The sequence below is a fragment of the Eleutherodactylus coqui genome, chromosome 2 (genome assembly GCF_035609145.1).
Source record: "Eleutherodactylus coqui strain aEleCoq1 chromosome 2, aEleCoq1.hap1, whole genome shotgun sequence".
Lineage (NCBI taxonomy): Eukaryota > Metazoa > Chordata > Amphibia > Anura > Eleutherodactylidae > Eleutherodactylus > Eleutherodactylus coqui.
The window spans coordinates 325,488,991-325,511,826 of record NC_089838.1 but is presented as its reverse complement, the minus strand read 5'-3'; the positions used below and the strand labels follow the sequence as shown (position 1 = coordinate 325,511,826).

At 43.7% G+C, this 22,836-nt stretch overlaps 1 protein-coding gene across 2 annotated transcripts in view; it reads right to left on the bottom strand.

Annotated features, from left to right (window-relative positions):
• Positions 1–22,836, bottom strand: part of KCNAB3 (potassium voltage-gated channel subfamily A regulatory beta subunit 3) — a 61,870-nt gene that overhangs the window by 23,115 nt on the left and 15,919 nt on the right. For both annotated transcript variants that reach the window (XM_066590085.1, XM_066590087.1), the window contains exons 2-7: positions 20,745–20,788; positions 18,356–18,393; positions 18,131–18,210; positions 14,387–14,431; positions 12,318–12,362; positions 10,597–10,640 (exon numbers count right to left, since the gene is read on the bottom strand). In XM_066590085.1, the coding sequence (XP_066446182.1) occupies positions 10,597–10,640; positions 12,318–12,362; positions 14,387–14,431; positions 18,131–18,210; positions 18,356–18,393; positions 20,745–20,788 (296 nt within the window). The remainder of the gene's footprint in view (positions 1–10,596; positions 10,641–12,317; positions 12,363–14,386; positions 14,432–18,130; positions 18,211–18,355; positions 18,394–20,744; positions 20,789–22,836) is intronic.

Genomic DNA, 22,836 nt, shown 5'->3' with positions numbered 1-22,836 from the left:
ATACTGCTCGTAATGTACAAGAATATGACTACTATAATACTGCCCCCTATGTACAAGAATATAACTACTATAATACTGCTCCCTATGTACAAGAATATAACTACTATAATACTGCCCCCTATGTACAAGAATATAACTACTATAATACTGCCCCCTATGTACAAGAATATAACTACTATAATACTGCTCCCTATGTACAAGAATATAACTACTATAATACTGCCCCTATGTACAAGAATATAACTACTATAATACTGCTCCCTATGTACAAGAATATAACTACTATAATACTGCCCCCTATGTACAAGAATATAACTACTATAATACTGCCCCCTGTGTACAAGAATATAACTAATATAATACTGCCCCCAAGTACAATAATATAACTACTATAATACTGCCCCCTATGTACAAGAATATAACTACTATAATACTGCCCCCAAGTACAAGAATATAATTACTATAATACTGGTCCCTATGTACAAGAATATAACTACTATAATACTACTCCCTATTGTAGCAGGGTCAGAGGTGAAGTGAGGGATGGAAGGTATATATCACGGAGGTTATTAGCATCCGTGATGTAGATCCGGTCTGTTCCTCACTCCAGTTACGGAGTTCCCCCTGAGCAGGGCAGGTGGTGGACATAAATTGGTGCAGCTGACATGTTCAGGGGGTGATGTCCTGTGTGAGCAGCAGGGGCTGAGAGTGAGAGCCCTGAGCTGGAGACACCGCACCACGCTGCAGGGAAGGTTTGCTGAGACTATGCTCTACTGAACTCTAAAAGACTTTTTTGTTTGCTTTTGCTGGACTGCTGATTTAAAAAGGACTTTCCTTGCATGTTCTGTTATCTGGAGAATGCCAGTGCTTTTTGTTGTGTTCATCAAGTGTGAATAAAGACAAGACGCACAGCATTTGGTCGTGGCCTGGTGTTTCCCCCTGCACTGCTACAATTGGTGGAGGATGTGGGCATTAAAAGTCCCACGGTTATATGTCCTTGGTGAAAGCCGCAATAAGAATGCAAGCTGCCATGACAACTATGTAGGAATTGGTGAAGCAGCTGGTGCAAGTGAGAGTGCAGCAGCACAAATGCAACAGGAGACAAACCAACTCCTGGTAAAGCAAATGGCCATGCTGACTGCGACCATTCAGATTACATTTGGTCTGTATCTCTCCCCAGGCAAAATGCAGGGAGGGACGTGTTGAAGACAGTAAGAGGGGCGTTGCAAAAAATGACCCCGCAGGATGATGTGAAAGCCTTCCTTGCCATTTTTGAATGGGTGTCGGAAAGGGAGAAGTTGTCTCCAGAGCAGTGGACGGAGGTGTTGGTCCCGTATTTAACTGGGGAACCCCAGAAAGCTTACTATGATTTAACCCAACATGATGTCTGGGAGTACAGCAAACAGCCGAAATCCTGGCTCGCTTAGGAGTAAGCATGGCGGTCCGAGCACAGCGAGTCCACAGCTGGAAGTACTCCCAGCTGAAGCCTCCAAGGTCCCAAATGTTTGACCTGCTACATCTGGCTCAGAAACATCCTCACCCACACAGATGGTGAAAAAAGTCGTGATGGACTGGTTTGTGCAGTCCCTGCCTAGGCCCATGCAGCGGTGGGTTGCCCAGGGAGACCCACAGAATGCCGATGAGTTGGTGGGCCTTGTGGAGAGATACCTCACAGCAGAGGAGGCATTTCCAACTACAAGATCCATTCATTGTGGCGCCAATCCTGGGGTGGATGCCCAGAGGAAGGAGTCCTCAGCCAACGTCGAAGAGAGGCCAAAGAACCCACAGGGAGCAGCACCTGCCAGGAGGAGCTAAGCCACCCCGATTGTCTGCTGGGAGTGCCAGGCTCCAGGGCATATTGCAGCCCACTGCCCTACACGCGCCAAGCCAATGGAGTGTAAGTATGGCTGGCGCTGCTCCTGGTTTGCACACCCTGTCTGCACTGCAGCTCCGTCCAAAGACCCGCAGCCACAAATGTGTAAGGCAACTGTAAATGGGGCAAGGGCGGCGGCCTTGTTAGACTCAGGGAGCCTGGTGACTTTGATCACTGTTTCCCTCCCGCATGTGGTGGTTCATAGAGAAAAGTTGTGGGTGGTATGCATCCATGGGGACACTAAAGGCTATCTGGTTGCCAACGTGTCTATAAGCACTGACTGTGGGGTTTATGTACACAAGGTTGGGGTGGTGAGGAACTTACTCCACCCAGTGATAATCGGAAGAGACTTTCCTCAGTTCTGAAGCTTGTGGGCTAATGGTGTGCCAGGATACAGCAAGGTTGCTTTGGACAATGAGGCTGTTGATCGGGAGTTGCCATTCGCAGGTTTGACCGGGGAAGAGGAGTTATCCTCAGAACCCCAGAGGCCATGTTGGGAGGCCATTTGGGGGCAGAGAAGACACAGGAGCGCATTCTGCAGAGGTTCTTTTGGCCAGGCCATTATAAGGAAATAGCAGATTTCTGCCAGGCTTGTCATCTGCCAGGTGACTGCCCCGGCTTCCCATTTTAAGAGTCCTTTGGTTCCATTACCCATAATTGAGCAGCAGCTTGAGCGGATTGCCATGGACCTTGTAGGACCTCTGGTAAAGTTGGCCAGTAGTCATCAGTACATTCTGGTAGTGGTAGATTATGCAACCAGGTATCCAAAAGCAGTTCGGCTGAGAAATACCTCATCCAAATGTATTGGAAAAGAGTTGGTACACATATTTTCCAGAGTGGGTCTGCCTAGGGAAATATTGACAGACCAGGGGGCGCCGTTTATGTCTAAGGTGATGAAGGAACTCTGCAAACTGCTGAAAATTAAGCAGTTGCGGACTTCTGTCTACCACCCCCAGACTGATGGGCTGATAGAAAGATTTAATAAAACCCTAAAAAATATGTTAAAAAAGGTGGTAGAGACAGATGGCCGAGACTGTAACTGTCTGCTTCCCTACCTCTTATTTTCCATAAGAGATGTTCCACAAGCATCCACGGGTTTTTCGCCGTTTGAGTTATTATATGCGCGAAAACCCCGGGGGTTGCTGGATATAGTAAAAGAGACATGGGAAAGTGAGGTTTCCCCGCATAAAAGTGTGGTTGAGCATGTGGCCCAATTGCAGGATAGGATTGCAAGAGTCATGTGTTACCATGAGGCCGGTCAGGGACCACGGATGGCGGTGGCGCAGTTCGTCGTGGTGTTCTGGAATGGTGTTGTGCCCACGTTTGGGTTGGCGAGCGGTGGCGCCGTGCTCCAGTGTGCAGGCGCGGCATGTGGCGCGTGCGTGCCTGCCTGCTAAGAGAGTCGCGCGCGCTCTATCTCTGTGATTTAAAGTGGCTGGCTGGGAGCTCTGGTCAGCCGACTTAATTAGTCTCCACCCAAGGGGCGGAGACTCCTGAATATAGTCTGGCAGCTGCGGATAGCAGTTGCCAGTTATTGGTTCCGTTCCCTGTGTGTTTGACTTTGGTCCTGCTCCAGTGGAAGTTACCTTGTCTCGATCCAGCTCTGCCTGCGTTCTGTGGTTTCCTGTCATGTTGGTTTATTCCATCTGCCTAGCCTGTCAGTACTAGTAAGTTATCATCTGCACAGGTACGGCGGTTCCTTTCTGTCCTGCCACTAGGCAGCGTAGGGTCAGTGTTGGCGGGCTGGACCCGTCCACCTTTGGGGCTATCTCCAGGAAGGGACATTGGCGTGGGTAAGTGTCAGGGAGCCCTGCACCGTGCGTACCTGTGCACACTACTACTACTGTAACATAATAACTGGCCCAAACAATATTTTCCTGCATTTTTTTGTGTGAATGGAGTCCTGTAATACAATTACCGGTCAGATCCGTAGCCTGGCCGGGAATGTTCAGGACCTGTCGGGGCGTCTCAGCCATCATGAGCAGCGGTTGGTTGTGCCTGCTGATCCAGTACCTGAACCTACATGCCCATTACCCGAGGTGTTCTCAGGGGACCGGAAAAAAATTCTTTGTCTCCCAGGAGGCTTGTAAGTTGTATTTTTACTTGCAGCCTCGTTCCTCTGGGTCCGAGCCCCAACAGGTGGGGATTGTCATGTCTTTGCTCGGAGAAGAGCCTCATTCATGGGCCTATTCTTTACCGGCTGAGTCAGTTTGTCTGCAGTCAGTAGACTCTTTTTTCATTGAGTTCAGGAATATTTTTGATGAACCCAATCGTGCAGGTTACGCAGTCAGTAAGTTGTTGGCCCTTCGCCAGGGGTGCCAGTCGACAGAAGAATATTGCTGTAATTTCAGGCAGTATTCAGGTGAATCTGCATGGAACGACTGTGCGCTCAAATATTTCTTTTTGGTAGGCCTGCCTGATGCAGTAAAAGATCTATTGCTGTCCCATCCGTCACCCTCTACTTTGAATCAGGCTATGGAATTGGCAGTCAGAGCTGATCGTAGACTCAGGTCTAGAAGTGAAGCTAAGCTAGAGTACCATCACGAACGTGGTGCAAAGTCTCTGGCGATGTCTACAGCCTGTACCCCATTGTCAACCACCGGAACTGATGGTATGGAAGTGGACTGGTTGAGTCCTAGAGAGCGGAGGCAGTTCCCGGTTTCTAACCAACTCTGTTTCTACTGCGGCAAGGCTGGTCATCGCATCGCGGCCTTGCCAGGAAAGGCAGCTACGGAAGCAGCAGGAAAACTTCAGCTCCAAGGTGACTGTCGGGAGGGTCATCTAGGTGGTCAGGTACTCCCTAAATTACTGGTGCCTTGTAGTGTGTCTTACAAGGCTTTTCACAGGGGGGGACAGGCATTTATTGATTCTGGGTCGGCCGCGAACCTTATCCATTTGCAGTTCATAAGACCACTGTTATCAAGTTTTACCGCGTTAGGTTTGCCGATCCACTTTACAAGTATTGATGCAACCCCTCTGTCTCTGGGGTAGGGGTTGGAGGACACCAGAACTTCGGTTCATGGTGGGCGCATTACATTCGGAGGTTATTTCATTTTTGGTCATGGAGAAGATGTCCGTGGATATCGTTCTGGTATTGCCATGGCTAAGGACGCACAATCCTCATTTCGATTGGACTACTCTGGACCTAGTTCGGTGGGGAGGGTTCTGTCAGGATCATCCAGCGCCTATTACATTGTGCTCCACCGAAACTATTAGTATTCCGGACTATTTACGAGATGTTCAAGATGTGTTCTCAACATCAGAAGCTTTCTGAAGTATTACCCCCACATCGCGAATGGGATGGAGGATTGATCTTGTCCCGAATAGTCCCATCCCTAAGGGGGCCATATTTAATCTGTCAGGTCGGAAGCATGAGGCTCGTAAATCCTATATTTCAGAGGCTTTAGCCAAGGAACATATCAGACCATCAAAGTCACCAGCTGGAGCAGGCCTATTTTTTGTTGAAAAGAAAGATGGGTCTTTGTGGCCTTGTCTGGACTGTCAGGCTTTAAACAAGATCACCTCAAAGAATCAGTGCTCGCTCCCTCTGATCCCTGATCTGTTGAATCAGGTGGTAGGAGCACACTGGTACTCTAAGCTTGACCTTCGGGGGGCTTATAATCTTATACGTATTAAGTCTGGTGACGAGTGGAAGACTGCGTTCAACACCCCATTGGGGCACTTCGATTGTCTGGTTATGCCCTTCGGGTTATGCAACGCCCCTGCGGTTTTTCAGGGATTTATTAACACGGTCTTCCACGATTATCTAGGGTTTTTTATGGTTGTCTATTTAGACGACATTTTGGTGTACTCGTCGGATTGGGACGCACATGTCAGACATCTCCATTTAGTGTTAAGGCGGCTACGGGAGTACCAATTGTATGTTAAATTGGAGAAGTGCTCATTTGGGGTCAAAGGCGTGTCATTCCTTGGGTATATCATTACTCCAACTGATGTGTGTAAGGAGTCAGACAAGGTTGTGGCAATCAAAATGGGCTAAACCAGATAATTTGAAGGCTCTTCAGCGCTTTCTTGGGTTTGCCAACTATTACAGAAAAATTTTCAGAAATTTTTCAGTGATTGCACAACCGCTGACTGATCTCACTAAAAAAGGAGCGGACGTGCCTTCGTGGTCTCCGGATGTTTCAGAGGCGTTCAAGCAACTTAAGAGGGCTTTTTCCACCGCGCCGGTGTTTGCTCAGCCGGACCCTCAGAAGCCCTTTTTCGTAGAGGTAGACGCTTCTGAGGTTGGGGTGGGTGCAGTCCTCTCCCAGGAATTGGTGGGCCATTCTGGGTATAGTGCATGTGCCTTCTTTTCCTGTAAGTTCAGTAGCCATTCAGGAGCGCAACTACGATGTTGGGAACAGGGAATTGTTGGCAATAAAATGGGCATTTGAGGAATGGCGTTATCTTCTGGAGGGGGCTCGACACCAGGTGACAGTCTTCACCGATCACAAGAACTAAGGTCGACGCTTTTCTTCTCGAGATTCAATTTTACAGTCACATACCTGCCGGGGGATAAAAATGTGAAAGCTGACGCGCTCTCCTGCAGTTTCGGGACTCCGGAGGTTATGGACTCTTCTCCGGAAGGCATCCTTCCGCCCGGTGTTGTGGTGGCAGCCCTGACACGGAACCTTCCAGCTCAGCTTCAGGAATACCAACAAGAAGCTACCGAGGGGGTTCCAGCAGGGAAGTTATTTGTACTGACGTCTCTGCAGTTGTTGGCTCTGGAAGAGTCTCATTCCTCCGTTTTTGCAGGGCATCCGGGGGTTCAGGGGACTCTTGAGCTATGTTCCCAATTCTACTGGTGGCCCGGAATGGTACGGGAGTCCTGGGAGTTCGTAAATCGGTGTTCAGCTTGTGCACGTGGTAAGAGTCACCGTAAGAGCCCTGAGGGACTGTTAATGCAGTTTTCAGTACCTGGTAGTCCATGGTCGCACGTGTCCATGGACTTTGTCACGGACCTGCCTCTGTCACAAGGTTGTTCCACCATTTTGGTAGTTGTCGACAGATTCTCGAAAATGGCCCATTTCGTTGCTTTGGAAAAATTACTGTCTGCCGCTGAATTAGTGAAGATTTTCATTAGAGAGATTATGAGATTGCACGGGATACCGGTCAATATAGTTTTGGATCGGGGGGTGCAATTCGTGGCCCAATTTTGGAGGGCCTTCTGTAAAAACTTGGGAACATCTCTGTCCTTCTCATCAGTGTTTCATCCGCAGATGAATGGGCAAACGGAATGAAAAAATCAAGACCTAGTACCATACTTGCGTCTTTTTATGGGCGAGAGGGTCAGTCGGTGAGTAGAGTTTTTATTTATGGCAAATTCAGCCAAAGGTAATCGTATCAGTTCTACAACGGGGTTGTCAACTTTCTTCTGTGTGTTCGGTCGGCATCCCCGGTTCCTGACTTCTATTCCAGTGCCTACGGTTTGTCCCGCTGTTGATGTTGTTACTAGTGAGTTGCGGGAGATCTGGAATGGTGTGCACAAGAATCTAGAGAAAGCAAGTGGTCGTATGCAACTACGTAGTTGTAAAAGGTCCACTGTGTCGGAGCCATTTAAGGTTGATCAGAATGTCTATCTGTCCACGAAGAATTTAAAATTGAAGCTCCCCTCGGTAAAGCTTGCGCCACATTTTATCGGTCCCTTTGCCATAACGCGAATCATTAATCCTCTAGCTTATGAGTTGGATTTACCGGGTTCTTGGAGGGTGCATAGGGTGTTTCATAAATCCCTTTTGAAGTTGTTTATCCCTCTAGTTGTAGCCTTATTAAAAGCCTGAGACTCTCTGGTCCGTCCCTGTTTGGCTATTGAGTCAGGATGTGGCATCCAAGACGTGATGATAGGCGAAACGCTATCAAGATCCCAGGCACAACAAGATAGAGAGTTTCTGCAGCACAATAAGGATTTGTTCACTGATCTACCTGGTTGCACCAAGATCATTGAACACGAGATCCTTACGGACCCTCAGGTTAAAGTCTGCCAGAAGCCATACCGAATCCCGGAAGCCCGTAGGGAAATAGTCTCGTAGAAGTCAAATGAATGTTGGAACTAGGGGTAATTGAGCCATCTCAAAGTGGGTGATCAAGCCCAATAGTGCTGGTGCCAAAACCCTCTGGGGAATGGCGGTTTTGTAATGACTACAGGAAACTCAACGAGGTCTCAAAATTGGATGCCTACCCCATGCCTAGGGTGGATGAGTTAATTGAGAGGCTAGGGTCGGCAAGGTACATAACCACACTGGACTTAACAAAAGGGTATTGGCAGATTCCTCTCTCAGCAGAAGCTAGGGAGAAGACGGCCTTTTCCATCCCAGAAAGCTGTTTTCAATATGTAAAAATGCCTTTTGGGTTGAAAGGTGCCCCAGCTACATTTCAAAGGGCAATGAATAGGCTGTTAAGTCCCCACGAAAGATACGCAGCGGCTTACCTGAATGACATTGTCATCTTTAGCCAGGATTGGGAGAGCCATCTGAGTAAAGTCCAGGCTGTACTGGACTAAACAGAGTGGCTGGGTTCACGATAAACCCCAAAAAATGTGACTTAGGGATGGAAGAGGTCAAGTATCTGGGCTTCATCATGGGAAGCGGTATTCGGATAATGCCCCCTTGAAATGTATGTACAAAAGGAAAGGGAACCACGCCAGGGTAACAAGGAGGTTCCTGGCCTTACAAGAGTTCGACTTGGAGGTTGAACACAGGCCAGGAAAAGAAAATGGCAATGTGGATGCCCTGTCAAAGGTCAGTTGTTTGGTAGAGGTTCGTGCCGAGCTCCCTGGCTTTGGGCAGAGGGGGAGTATGTAGCAGGGTAAGAGGTGAAGTGAGAGACGGAAAGTATATATCACGGAGGTTCCTAGCATCTGTGATGTAGATACGGTCCGTTCCTCACTCCGGTACGGAGTTCCACCTGAGCAGGACAGGTGGTAGACATAAATTGGTGCAGCTGACATATTCAGGGGGAGATGTCCTGTGTGAGCAACTAAGCCTGACAGTGAGAGCCCTGAGCTGGAGACACTGCATGACGCTGCAGGGAATGCCCTATTGAACTCTAAAGGACTTTTGTGTTTGCTTTTGCTGGACTGCTGATTTAAAAAGAACTTTCCTTGCATGTTCTGTTATCTGGAGAATGCCAGTACTTTTTGTTCTGTTCATCAAGTGTGAATAAAGACAAGACGCACAGCATTTGGTCGTGGCGTAGTGTGTTTCCCCCTGCACTGCTAGACTACGTACAAGAAAATAACTACTATAATACTGCTTCTATGTACAAGAATATAACTATTATAATACTGCTACCATGTACAAGAATTAAACTACTTTAATACTACCCCTATGTACAAAAAAATAACTACTATAATACTGCCCCCTATGTACAAGAATATAACTACTATAATACTGCCCCTATGTACACGAATATACTATAATACTGTCCCCTGTTTACAAGAATATAACTACTATAATACTGCCCCCTATGTACAAGAATATAACATAATACTGTCCCCTATGTACAAGAATATAACTACTATAATACTACCCCCTATGTACAAGAATATAACTACTATAATACTGTCCCTTATGTGCAAGAATATAACTACTATAATACTGACCCCTATGTACAAGAATATAACTACTATAATACTACCCCCTATGTACAAGAATATAACTACTATAATACTGTCCCCTATGTACAAGAATATAACTACTATAATACTGTTCCTATGTACAAGAATATAACTACTATAATACTGCCTCCTATCTACAAGAATATAACTACTATAATACTGCTCCTATGTACAAGAATATAACTACTATAATACTGCCTCCTGTGTACAAGAATATAACTACTATAATACTGCCCCCTATGTACAAGAATATAACTAGTATAATACTGCCCCCTATGTACAAGAATATAACTACTATAATACTGCCCCCTATGTACAAGAATATAACTACTATAATACTGCCTCCTATGTACAAGAATATAACTACTATAATACTGCCCCCTATGTACAAGAATATTATTACTATAATACTGCCCACTATGTACAAGAATATAACCACTATAATACTGCCCCCTATGTACAAGAATATAACTACTAGAATACTGCCCCTATGTACAAGTATATAACTACTATAATACTGCCCCCTATGTACAAGAATATAACTACTACAATACTGCTCCTATGTACAAGAATATAACTACTATAATACTGCCCCCTATGTACAAGAATATAACTACTATAATACTGCCTCCTATGTACAAGAATATAACTACTATAATACTGCCCCCTATGTACAAAAATATAACTACTATAATACTGCCCCTATGTACAAGAATATAACTACTATAATACTGCCCCCTATGTACAAGAATATAACTACTATAATACTGCTCCTATGTACAAGAATATAACTACTATAATACTGCTCCTATGTACAAGAATATAACTACTATAATACTGCCCCCTATGTACAAGAATATAACTACTATAATACTGCCCCTGTGTACAACAATATAACTACTATAATACTGCCCCCTATGTACAAGAATATAACTACTCTAATACTGCTCTCAAGTACAAGAATATACTAGAGTACTGCCCCCTATGTACTAGAATATATCTACTATAGTACTGGCTCCTCGATACAAGAGTGTTACTATAAAAACAATATGGAGTTGAAGAATTTTTAGAGTGGAATTGCCTTTTTAAAATGCCAGACACTCACCTTCAATAATATGTTTCCGGGATAAACCCCTCTCCGTTTCTGCTCTGTTAAGAAGAATTGACAGAGAGTAAAATCAGTGTTATTCCAAGAACATAAAACCTACACATTAAAAGGGTATTCTGGCCTGTCGCCTTTTTCTTCTTTCCACATGACTGTTATGACCCCTATCGTTTGCCAGAACAGGGACCCAAGTTCCTTGCTCGCCCCAGTCGTAAGGCCACAGTTGTTAGGAGTTTAAATGGAACAGACTTTAAGCTTTAGCCCACCCTCCTCTATTTAAAGTCTATAACACTGGCAAAAGCAGCCGAACGCAATCTTGTGAGTGTCGGGATGGGGGGGGGGGGGGGGGGGGGTCTGGTCAGTGACGCTAACAGCAGTCAAATGGAAAGATGATAAATGTTTCAGGCTGCTATACTTCTCCTTAGCAAGTACTATATTGCTATGTATGTGACTCCTGAATTTATTGTCACAGTGCAGAGGGATCAGCCCTATTCTCATTTGCACAAGGAAAGACTAGAAGCAATGGGATGAAACTGAAAGGGAGGAGACACAGATTAGATATTAGACAGTGAGGGGGATCAATGAGTGGAACATGTTGCCACGGGAGGTGGTGAGTTCTCCTTCAATGGAAGTGTTCAAACAAAGGCTGGATAAATATCTGTCTGGGATGATTTAGTGTGCAGGTGGTTGGACCCGATGACCCTGAAGGTCCCTTCCAACTCTACCATTCTATGACAGCTGTAAGGACTCATTGGCTGGGATCTTAACCAGTCATCATTGTTCGGAGGTTTCTACATCCGAATCTCCAATCCAACTTTTGATCGACCCTTCTTTATACAGCACCATTGGATACTACCATCAATTTATCTTACTGTAACAAAAAAATACTAGTAGTCGTTATAAAGTCAAGAAATGTAAATGGGAAATATGATCTCTTCTTTATAAATCATAGAAGATATCCAATGGTTGAAAGGACCTGTCATAATTTATGTTCTTCACTTGAAAAATGGAGCACTCATGTTTATGGACTGAAGGGTTAATACTCCATTGATTCTGTGGATTGCCATCAAATTTATGGAGTCCATTTAATTGCATTCTCTTAAGCATTTAATTGAAGCAAAGCACTGTAGTCAACTGAACAATACATATCAAACTGAATCCTATCAAGAATTTCTTGTTCCTACCATTATTTCCATGTACAGCGATCTATGGTACATTTACCGATCCCGATATTTATGAACACAAAGCATGATGTATTCAAGGACAGTCATGTCCTCATCTTCTAGAACATCATCATACCAATCCAAACCCTGAATTGCCCGGTGAATTTCTTGTGACTCCATTTCTTTCAGAATCATTGGCCCAAATCTCTCATGTCGAGCGATAGCCCTGTCCTTACATGAGTACTTGTCTTCCTGACTCACACACAGGGTCACAAAAAATAAGGGCTGTAAAGTATCTAGCTCCCACACACTGCCTGGAAACTGTAACAATCACCCACAGCAGTTCCTGAACCACTTCTACAGCAGGGACGGTATCGCAGCTTCTGGCCACCAGGGGGAGCTCATCACAGCAGACTCGCACAGCAGGGACAGAGCTAGGTCTTACTTTCAGGGGAGGTCTTATATTTAGCATTTCAGCAAAACCTCTACTATGTCTTATTTTCAGGGATGTCTTATTTTCTAATATATACTGTCCAGTATAGAATCTGTTACACTTACTGTCCTCCCCAGTAGATTTTGGTTGTAACCACATAACTGGAACGTCTGAAAAGAAAACAATATTAAGCAAACACATTATTAATATTCACTATAGGAATCTTTATCTCTATAACGCCGATATATTCTGCAGCACTTTACAAATTAGAGGGAACGGGAACAGACAAAATAAGACATGACACTAATAAACATTTCGTACAATAGGGCTCTGCTCACAAGAAATTAGAATCTTTGGTGAAATAGGGGTGAGGGTCTTGCTTACAAAAACTTACAGACTATGAGGAAGTGGGGTTGACAAGAGGTAGCAGTGCTTTTACAATGGTCGGCCATCTTTTATATAACTAGGGTAGTATACATAAAGCTGTATGAGCCGCTCACCAGCCAGGATCTATGTACAGATATGAGGTGCATGAAGTGGAATGAAGGAATCGGGTCCTAAGGGGGAATGCGGGAGAGGGGTAGATGGAGAAAAGTTAGATTAGAGCAGCATTTCTCACCGGGTAACACCAAGGGTGCTGCTACACTGATGACCAGCACGCAAGAATTAGCCACATTAGGGAATAATTAGGTGCTGGTCATTAGCACTACAGGAATTGGCAAGAGAAAGAGAAAAGTGCTATAGGCAAGCTCTGCCCACAAGGCACAGTCATGCTATCACACCAATAAGGAGTGCTCCCACTAGGAAGCTGTATATGTATGTCAAATGTCCATAGACTTACACAAGAGTAAGTGTACGAATAAGTTTAGGCCTCTCTCTGGGGAGGGAGAGAGGTTTGAGCCACCATTAATATTGTTGTGGGGTGGAGTGGCTGCAAGTCAGAATCAGCAAATAACATGTCATATTGGAGCAACTGACCCACAGTACAACAGTTGGGAAGTTAGACAAATTTCCTCAATGCCCATGTGACATACCTTACGTCAACTGGGGTTCAATAGCTGAAAACCAATAAGTGTGTCCCTGATGATGCACGTTATTGCTAACAACACCTCAAGTGAGGCCAATTGAGATGTCAATGAACACCCGGTTGGAGGTTATCTGGAGTGAGGAGTCCCATTTTCTGCTGAACCATATGAATGGCCAGGACCACATTTGTCATAACCAGCATTAAGCTGTATCTCGTGTGAACCACTGAGGTTCAACAAGCTGGTGGTCATGATTGTGGTCTCCTGAGTGTTTTCCTGGCATGATCTAGGGCTGTTGCTCATCATAACACAATCCTTGAATGATGAAGACTACTGGGACTGTTTGCTGACCATCTGCACCCTTATCTTCAGGAAGTTTTCTCGACTATAGTGCCATCTTCCAACAGGACTACACGTGGTGTCATCAAGTTCAGATCACTAATTAATGGTTGGAAGACCATGACTATGAGTTCTCCACACTAGCTTGCCTCCAAACTCACTGGACTGTAACCCAATCGAACATGCTTGGAATATGCTGGAAAGAGCTGTGAGATCTGCTCCCACTTATCTGAAAAATGTGCACCAACTGTCGGAACTATTGCAGCTGGCATGGGTCGAGTTGAGTATGTTTGCCACCTTATGTAATCTGTTCTCTGAGGTCTGGAAGCTATGACTGCCCAAAATCCATTATTAACTAGGTGTTCTTAATGCAGTGATCTTTTATTGTATTGTGGATGAGCAAGCAGTTGATTGGCACAGGGTAGAGGCATCGGTGTTGGACAGAAAATTGAGTGGCTGCTGCATTCACGATAGATTGGGGAGGGGAGAGTTTAGTGAAAGGAAGACTGATCAGTAGCACGTTGCAGAAATCCAGACGAGAATAGATCAGGGAAATGATAAGAGTTTTCACTGCTTCAACAGTGACTAAAAAGAGCCCATTCTGAAGATGTTTTTGAGGTCCAGGTGGCATGAGCGTGCAAGTTACTGAATATAAGAGTGGAGTGAAATGGGACCATGAAAAAGCAGACATGTTGCCTAGCAGTTATGGTAGCCACCACACACTGAGATGGAAATATCAGGCTTTGGTAGATAAGTAGATGGACAATAGATGGAACATTAAAATATTCTTTACATTCTATACGATTTATTTGAATTCTATCACTACTTACCTCCATTCTTTCTTCTTAAGGATATTTCCAAGAGTCTTCTCTGCTCTGTTTGGATACAGAAAACTAAATTTGTAATTTTACTGAAATGATCATTACCATCATAGAAAAAAACTATATTGCATAGCATGGCATACAGCAAGTGATTTCTACTGTCTGGTTGTTCCCCAAGCCTCACACCGAAGAATTATGGTTTCAATATCTTGTACTTATTGGAACAAAGTGTCTGAAAGCGCTGTAGGCAAGTTGCAATGAATGACTCTCTATGCATTTGTTGGGTTATACCAGGGAGCATTTTTAGTGCTACCAACCATTGGGGGGGGGGGGGGTATAATTTATTTCTTCTTTTTTTCATTATGTGTCTCGTTTTGCGTTGTGGTGAATCCCCCTTTTTGTCTAGGTAATGTATGTTTGGCCATCAGATTCTACACCCTCTGCATCTTGGCACTTCTCTTTGGAGGAATGTCAAACCTAGACATTTGAGTTGCAAGGGTTGACTAAGCGACAGCCTAGGCAGATACCAGAGCGCTGATGGGTCAACTTAAGTTTTGGCCACCTCTCCTTCAGCATTTGGACTTAGATGGTTTGGAAATATACTAGGTATCCTTATGTATTTGAAGAGGGCTTGCGATAGACCACATTTTTGTGACCCTTGAGCAAGGCCAAGGACAAATGTGGATGCAGAGCTGGTCTAATGGTGAGAAAAATTAAAGTGAACGTGTCATTAGAAAATTACTTATTAAATAAATTACATTTTTGCGTTAAACATGATTTTTAAGAAGTTTTGATGATTTTTTTGAATTTTTTGTCATAATCTACATTTAAAAGAAAATATATACTAAAATCCTGCATTTTTCACACTAGCCACAGAGCCTAATAAGTCTGACACTTCATGTTCCTGTCCTGTAGAGAAGGCTTTGCAGTAGTCATTTCCCTAAGATCACAGGCAGAATTACACTGAAAGGTAACTCCTACAAATAGAGAACACAGAATTCACAATTCATAATAGATGATCAGCTTTGAATACTCCCTTCTCCCCGCAAAATGACCCCTGCAGGGATCACAGGACATGCCTAGAACAGTGAATAGGTCTTCCATACAAGTCGTTGTGTGAATGGTCCATGAAGCTGCTGTAAAGCATATCTCTAAATGCTGGTCAATGTAGCTCAAGTAAGATGGTCACCCCCATAGCCATGTATAGAGAAGAGAAAAAATAAATACAATCATACAAATAAAAACTAATTAGAAAAATGGAAAATATTTTTCTATTTGATTTTAATGAATAAAAAAAGATATTGGCAATATAGTCTATTTACTTGCATGGCTCTAACCACTATCAGAAAATAGGGAATACTTGTTTCTGGCATTAGTGATGGAAGTGGTTACATGTACTGTGTTTAAAGATATTAATGACTTCCAATGCATCTAATCTCCATTCGAGCTGTTTTAAAAACATTTCTTAGTACTGCTTCTTTAAAAGAAAAAAAAACATGGCAGCCTCCCTTACGCACGACCTTCTTTTTTGTGTTCCTTGACCTAAATCACACTGTTTTCCTACAAGACTTAGTAACGCAGCATTAAACAGTTTCTACGTGCATTTGGCAGTTCAACAGCAAAGAGCTGATTAAACACAAATCGGCAGAATGCTGGTCATCATTTAATATTAAACCACTCAGACACATGAAAATTCAGTTTAGGAGTCTGAGATGTTCCTGGCCTTAGAACAACTTGGCAAGAGCTTCTGGCCAGAATACGTAGATCTTCATTATCTAATTCTCACAATCATTCATTGGGCTGGCTCAGTACCTGGACAAGGAGCTGTCTATTTGGAAGTCACTGTTCCTTTTTAATGCCTAAGGGGAGAGGGAAAGTGACAACCGCCCTACAAGTATTTATAGTGGTCAGCTGGGAGCTCAGGGTTGAGGTTTCTTCTACGCACGAAGTGTTCTATTTAGATGTGGGTTTACTCTGTTTTATCAGTTGAAGTAGCAATTGCACTAAATTAACTAAGTGATCTTAATTTTTAGAAGTAGGGCAGAAGGGAAGTGTGTCATGTGGTCTGTCTTGGTTCTATGGAATATTCTGCTCATGGAAGGAAAGGCATATGTGGCAAATTATTTCCCATCCCCCTGGAGGCCAATAGTGGATGTTCTTAGAGCTATCAGAATGTAACTATACCTGAACTATTGGTAGTCCAATATAAACATTTGTGCTGAAAAAGTTAGTCGCTAATTAATAGCCTGGCCAGGGCCAAACTACTATAGAAAGGGAGAGGGAGGGCAGGGGGAGGAGAGGGAGGGTATGGGTAATCTTCTCTCGTAGGGTTGAAACCTGGGAAGAAAGTTTGAGGCTATACAACAGTATCTTAAGTGACTTATTATAAAAAGGTTAGGGGTTTGTTATTTTGAGAAGGGAGAGCATAGTCTATCCATGGGGTCCAGACTCTCAGAAATCCATCATGTCTTCCTGCTATTATTGATTAATTAATTACCAATTCTTTTGGCATTTAATCTCAGAAAAACCCAAGGAAGCTTTTCGCCAAGATTGGGCGGTGGTTTGTTTTGTAGCTAGAAACTATATACTATGTCCTTCTCTCAAGATCAGATATATGCTAGTTGTGCACGATAGGAGGAATGGACGAGTAGCGGAGATTTGTGAGATAGGGCCTTTTGCATGCAGATATTTGAGAAAGTGGGTTTCAAAAGGAGTTCGAGTCAGTGGGGAATTTGTGTTCTTAGGAAGTGAAGATATGAAGTGTTTGAGTTGTAAATATCAAAATATTTCATAAGATGGTAAATTAAAGTTCTTCTGAAGAGTAGGAAATGAAGTAGTGCCTTCTAATGAAAGCAAATGGTATATTTTGGTGCTAGCTTTATCTGTCCAAATTTTAAAGGATTTGAGGGGGAGTCATTTCCTGGAGAAAAAGAGGATTTTGTAGAAATGGTAGGAGAGGTAAGTGAGGAAAGGCCAGGTTTCCAGAGTAGTTCTACTCTGTTTATCTCCAGTGGGACTGCTGGAGACATCCAAGAGCTTGTACTTTGCTGTTTTTGGCAGCTGCATTGAAATGAATGGAGCAGTGTAACGCACATTCAACCACCCCTTCATTAAATGTCCACGTCACTTTAGTGGTCATGTGCCGTTCATGGCAGCATCACCAATAAAGCCTGTGATTGGCTGAGTTGTCACGTGCACAGTGAACCACACGTTACTGCTGAATCCTCTTACGAGATCAGAGCAGCAAAGACTTAAGGCTCTTTTTCTGGAGCAGGGGACCACACAAGGCTCATGTATGACTTTTTTTCTATTTTCAACCATTCTTTGTCTATAGACCTTTTATTCCTCCCAGAAAACCCCTTTAAGTCTTTAATAAGGATGGGGCGTGGGAGGGACCAATCACCAAGATTCGATTGGGGTGCCTAGTCCCATATCCCCAATGAAGAAATCACTAGGGATGCGTTGTATCTTTACTCACACAGTCCTTAAACATATATCTTATCGTTGCGTGCTCTACGGTGGAATGCAACTTTTCAGTCTCCGTTATGAGATAGTTTAGACTGTAAAAGACATTCATGGTAGATCATCCCTAAAAATCTCTGCCCCTCTCATAATCACTATTTACTGGGAGCCTCCAGAAACCTTTACATCTGTATGTGTGAATGATGTTGGCTGCTCCAGGCTTGGTCACCCTTTTAAATTTGTCATCAAACTCTATGTATTCAATTTTTCTTGATTGTTTTTTTTTCTCACCTGCCAGCCGCATACACCTCTGCAGTGTCAAACAGATTGACCCCATTTTCATAAGCAACAGTCATAATATTTTCTGCAACCTGGTGGAAAATAAAGGAGGTGGGGTCAGCACCCTCATCCATTCTTCTCCATGCCCTGCCATATGTCTCACACCTGCCCCGTCCTCTCCTGGTGCTGACTTATCCATCTCTACCAGTCCTCTCCCTCCCCAGCTACTTTCCTTACCTCATCTGAAATCTGAGATCCAAATGTTACCCAGGTTCCTGCAAGCAGAGGGCGAGAGGGATAGAAAGTGAACACACAATGCCAGACAAGTTTGTGAAAGGACGAGAGGTTGCAGTTGCACCTGAGCCCTGAGGGAGACTGAAGACCCTCTTCCACAAAAGGTAGCACTAGTTATATAAATACAACATCATATTTAGGAGTCCTATATACAGTGTTTACATCAAGGTCCAAGAGATTTAATGCTTCCAGGTTCTCCATTTCATGCTATGAATAAAGAGCTCACTGTTAAAAGAGTTGTCCGGGTGTGATAGTTTTTTTTTTTCCCAAAATGGATCTAAATATGTTAAAACAAGGGTACTTATCTATCATCCCCTTTATTAGCCCCATGGTCCTACTGCTCTTTGTTGAGGAGCTTCTCCAATCTGAACACTACAGCCAATCAGGTGCTGTTCTCCTGGCATCATGGCTTCCTGCATCTGACCAATGATGGCAAGAGAAAAGCATGTGACCACTGTGGTCTCTGATTGGTTGGTCGCAGTGGTCAGGTGGTAGCCATTCTTGAAGACCGGAAGGACCATAGGGCTGCAGCACTGGATACCACAGTTGCGGCCCCTGGGATTTATGCCCAGAGTATGAGACAAATCTTAAAAATGAGCAAGTTTGTTGATTTTCTTTCCTATTTCTGAGCTGTGTTTTCTTGTGACTTACAGAAGCACAATAGCACAGTGGGCTACGGTGTTTCCGTAATTTCCATTCACGTCTATGGGAGTTGGGGAAATAGCAAGCTCAGCTTTTTCTGTAATTCTGGAGACCTCTCTAATCAGCTATGGCCTGGATGCAGCAGCCAGCTAAGGTGGGATGAGGGCAAAACTCCTAGAAGTAGGTCCTGCATCTGTCCAACATTTTTGGCATATCATGTGCATATGACATAAACATCTAAGATGATAATGTCCAATGAAAGCATCACTTACTTTAGTCGGTCTGTGGATAGCAATAAAGCCTCTTATACCAATGACTAAATCTCATTTCTCTTATGAAATAAAATGAAATGACAGTGTATTGGCCTCCAGAGGTTTGAGTACTGCTAGGAACACAAATGTAGCATCACCTATGCTATAGCAGTGACATTGAGTGTATCACTCCAAGATGCACAAAGGAAAAAAGTAACCAGTGGCACACCATATACCACCAACTTCGTGGGAACGGAAAAAACGGCAATCTGGTGCCAGCAACCACACGACCGTCGACTCCCCAGTCTCCAAGATATGATCCAACAAGCAAAAGAAGGAGCGGCACTCAGGAACTTTGTTTTTTAGGAAAAGTCCATCAGGTTTATTTATAACTCCATGCAGATATGTGACGTTTCGACCTAAGTGATCTTTGTCAAGCATTGAGTGTATCGCTGTCATTTGTGGTTGGGGGATTGGCCACCTGTCCTCTCCTTCGGTCAACAGAGATGGTTTCGTGATCAGCACCAGTGACATTTATCACAGATGGCCAATCCCCCAACCACAAACAGTGGAGTGATACACTTAATGTTGCCGCTATAAGCGACATTTTATTTGAGAGATAGACTACAGTATAAGTGATGCTACATTTGTCTTCCTTTCAGAAGAGAAATGAGATTCGGTCATTGGGATGGGAGACTTCATTTACTTCTTGATATTCTTACGTGTAAGTATATTCACTGCTCTGTCTACAACACCTCTGGGTGCAGACTAAGGAAAGAGTGAATGAGTCTTAAGTGGTCAATATAGTGGGCATCATAAAAATGACCCATTCACTAGGACATGCTCCCATTGGATTAGTACTTCCGAATGATGACCTTTCAAATTGATGTAGTGCTTACAACCCTACTACGCTGTTGGTCGTTAACAACTGGACTACATGAAAGGGCGCATTGTGACTGAATAGCTAAAAGATAGTGGCTAATCAGCATACCTGATTTCAGTACTGCTTGGTAGCATTGAGCGAACTGAAAGAATCGAACCCTGTTTCTGGTTTTGCTAAAAGTTGATTTCGGTGCAAACCAAACTTCAGATAGCTTGTCTCAGCCAAGCTAACTAAAGTTTGCTCCTTCCTTTTTTCCTCCTGTTCTTCTTCTTGTTAGGTTCAAATGAATTCAAACCGAATTAAATTTTTTGCCCAAATTCAGCAAGCCCATTGAACCGAACTTTTGAAAATTGTGCTCATCACTACTACTTGGTTGCTTAATTGCAGGTTGTAAATCAGTGTTAGCAGGGAACAGTTCATGGACCAGCATTGACTGTTGCTTGTTTGATGTCCTTATGTCTGTGTATCTGGATTACTTTTTCCAATCGATGTAGATCTACTGAATACAATACTGTACATTTCCAGTTTGACACATAAAATATACACACGCACTTACCTAATCCCAGACAGGAGACGCGTAATCCAGACTTTCCTAGATTCCTGATGAACAAAGAGAAGATTTATTTTTTAATATAGAGCTAGTTCGCCAGTTTAGATAAACAGATAGATTAAATAAAAGCTTATAGAATCCCATAGCTTTCAGTACCGCCTTTATGCTGATGACACTCCGGTATACCTCTCTGGCCAGATATTACCTCTTTGGTATCCAGAGTGTCTATCGGCCGTATCCTCCTTCACTTTCGGGTTTTTAAAACTAAGCATAGAGATAACTGAACGCCTCATCTTTCCCCATCTCACCCCTCTCTCCCACCAAACCTTCAATCACAGTTAATGGCTCCATATGTTCCTCAGTCTGCTATCTCAGGGTAACCTTTGATTCTGTCCTGTTCTTCAAACCATACTTCACTTTAAAAACCTTTGTCAGATGGGATCATTGTTTAGCCTTGAGTCAACAAAAATACTAGTGCATGCCCTCAGCATCTTCTGACTAGACTAGACGCAACAAGCGTCTTTATGGCCTCCCATCTTATTCCCATCCAATCCATCCTTAATTCTGCTACCTGCCTAAACCATTTCTCCCTTCTTTACTCCTCTGCCTCTGGCTGTCCCTTCACTGTTTACCCTTTGTCCAATGAGTACCGTTTAGAAATATTATCCATGACATACAAGGCCATCCGCAACCTGTCCCCTTCATACATCTCTGACATAATATTCCAATACCTCCCCACATGTAATCTATATACCTGTCCCCTTCAAGCATCTCTGACATAATATCCTGATACCTCCCCACATGTGATCCTCAGTCCACAGCCTGTCCCTTCCATGTATCTATGACCTAATCTCCCTATAACCCCCATACATAATCTGCGATCCTCACAAGACCTACTTCTCTGCTGTTCACTAGTCTACCCCTCACACAACTGTCTCCAAGATTTGTGTCGTATGTTATCTATACTCTTGAACTCACTACCCCAACACGAGACTCTCTACCATTGCAAAAGGAACTTGAAAGCCTACTGTAGGTTTTAGGTATGTATGGAAACAATGCTGCGAAACAAGAATGTTTTCAAAAATGTGTGTGTGATTGGCTCCAGATTTATTGTGCAGCAGGACAACAACCCCAAACATCCAGCCAATGTCATTAAGAACATCTTAAGCGTAAAGAAGAACAAGGAGTTCTGGAAGTGATGGTGTGGCCCCACCGAGTCCTGATCTCATCTCATCATTATCAGAACTGTCTGGGATTACATGAAGAAATAGAAGAATCGAAGCAAGCCGACATCCACAGAAGATTTGTACTGAGTTCTCCAAGGTTTTTTTGGAACAACCTCCCGAGCTCATTCAAAAACTATGAGAAAGTGCATGTAGAAGAATTGATGCAGTCACACAAAAAATATTGATTTTATTTAAATTTCTCTTTTCTCGGTCACTTTTAATTGACCAGAAAAATGAACGCTTATATTTTTGAAAGCAGTTTTAATTGGCAGAAATGTTTCTACAGCTTCCTAAAACTTCTGCACAGCATTGTATGTCTATAGAAAAGACCACATCCTACCATATCCCCGCTGCCTCCACACTGCACTATGATCTACCTCCATCCTTGTCTACTTCTCCGTTCCCTTGTAGATTGTAAGCCCTAACTCTGTATCCGGCTGTAAGGTCCCTTTTACATGGAACGATTATTGTTCAAAAAAATCGATGCAAATGTGAGCGACATCATTCAGTGTAAACACGGCCAACGATTGAACGACTAGCGATAAGTTGTTCGGTCATTTAATGCGAACATAAAAAACATCTTATAGTTGTTGGCAAATCATTAGGTGTAAAAAGCGTTCATATTCACTGGCAGAGAATGACCAACGATCGAGCAAATGTCAAAAAAATGTAAACAACTGTCTACATGGGTAATCGGGGAGCACTTTAAGGGTGGATTCAGACGACCGTATATCGGCTCGGTTTTCACACCAAGCCGATATACGGTGTCCTCATCTGCAGGGGGGGAGGATGGAAGAGCCAGGAGCAGGAACTGAGCTGCCGCCCCCTCTCTGCCTCCTCTCCACCCCCTCTCTGCCCCTGTGCACTATTTG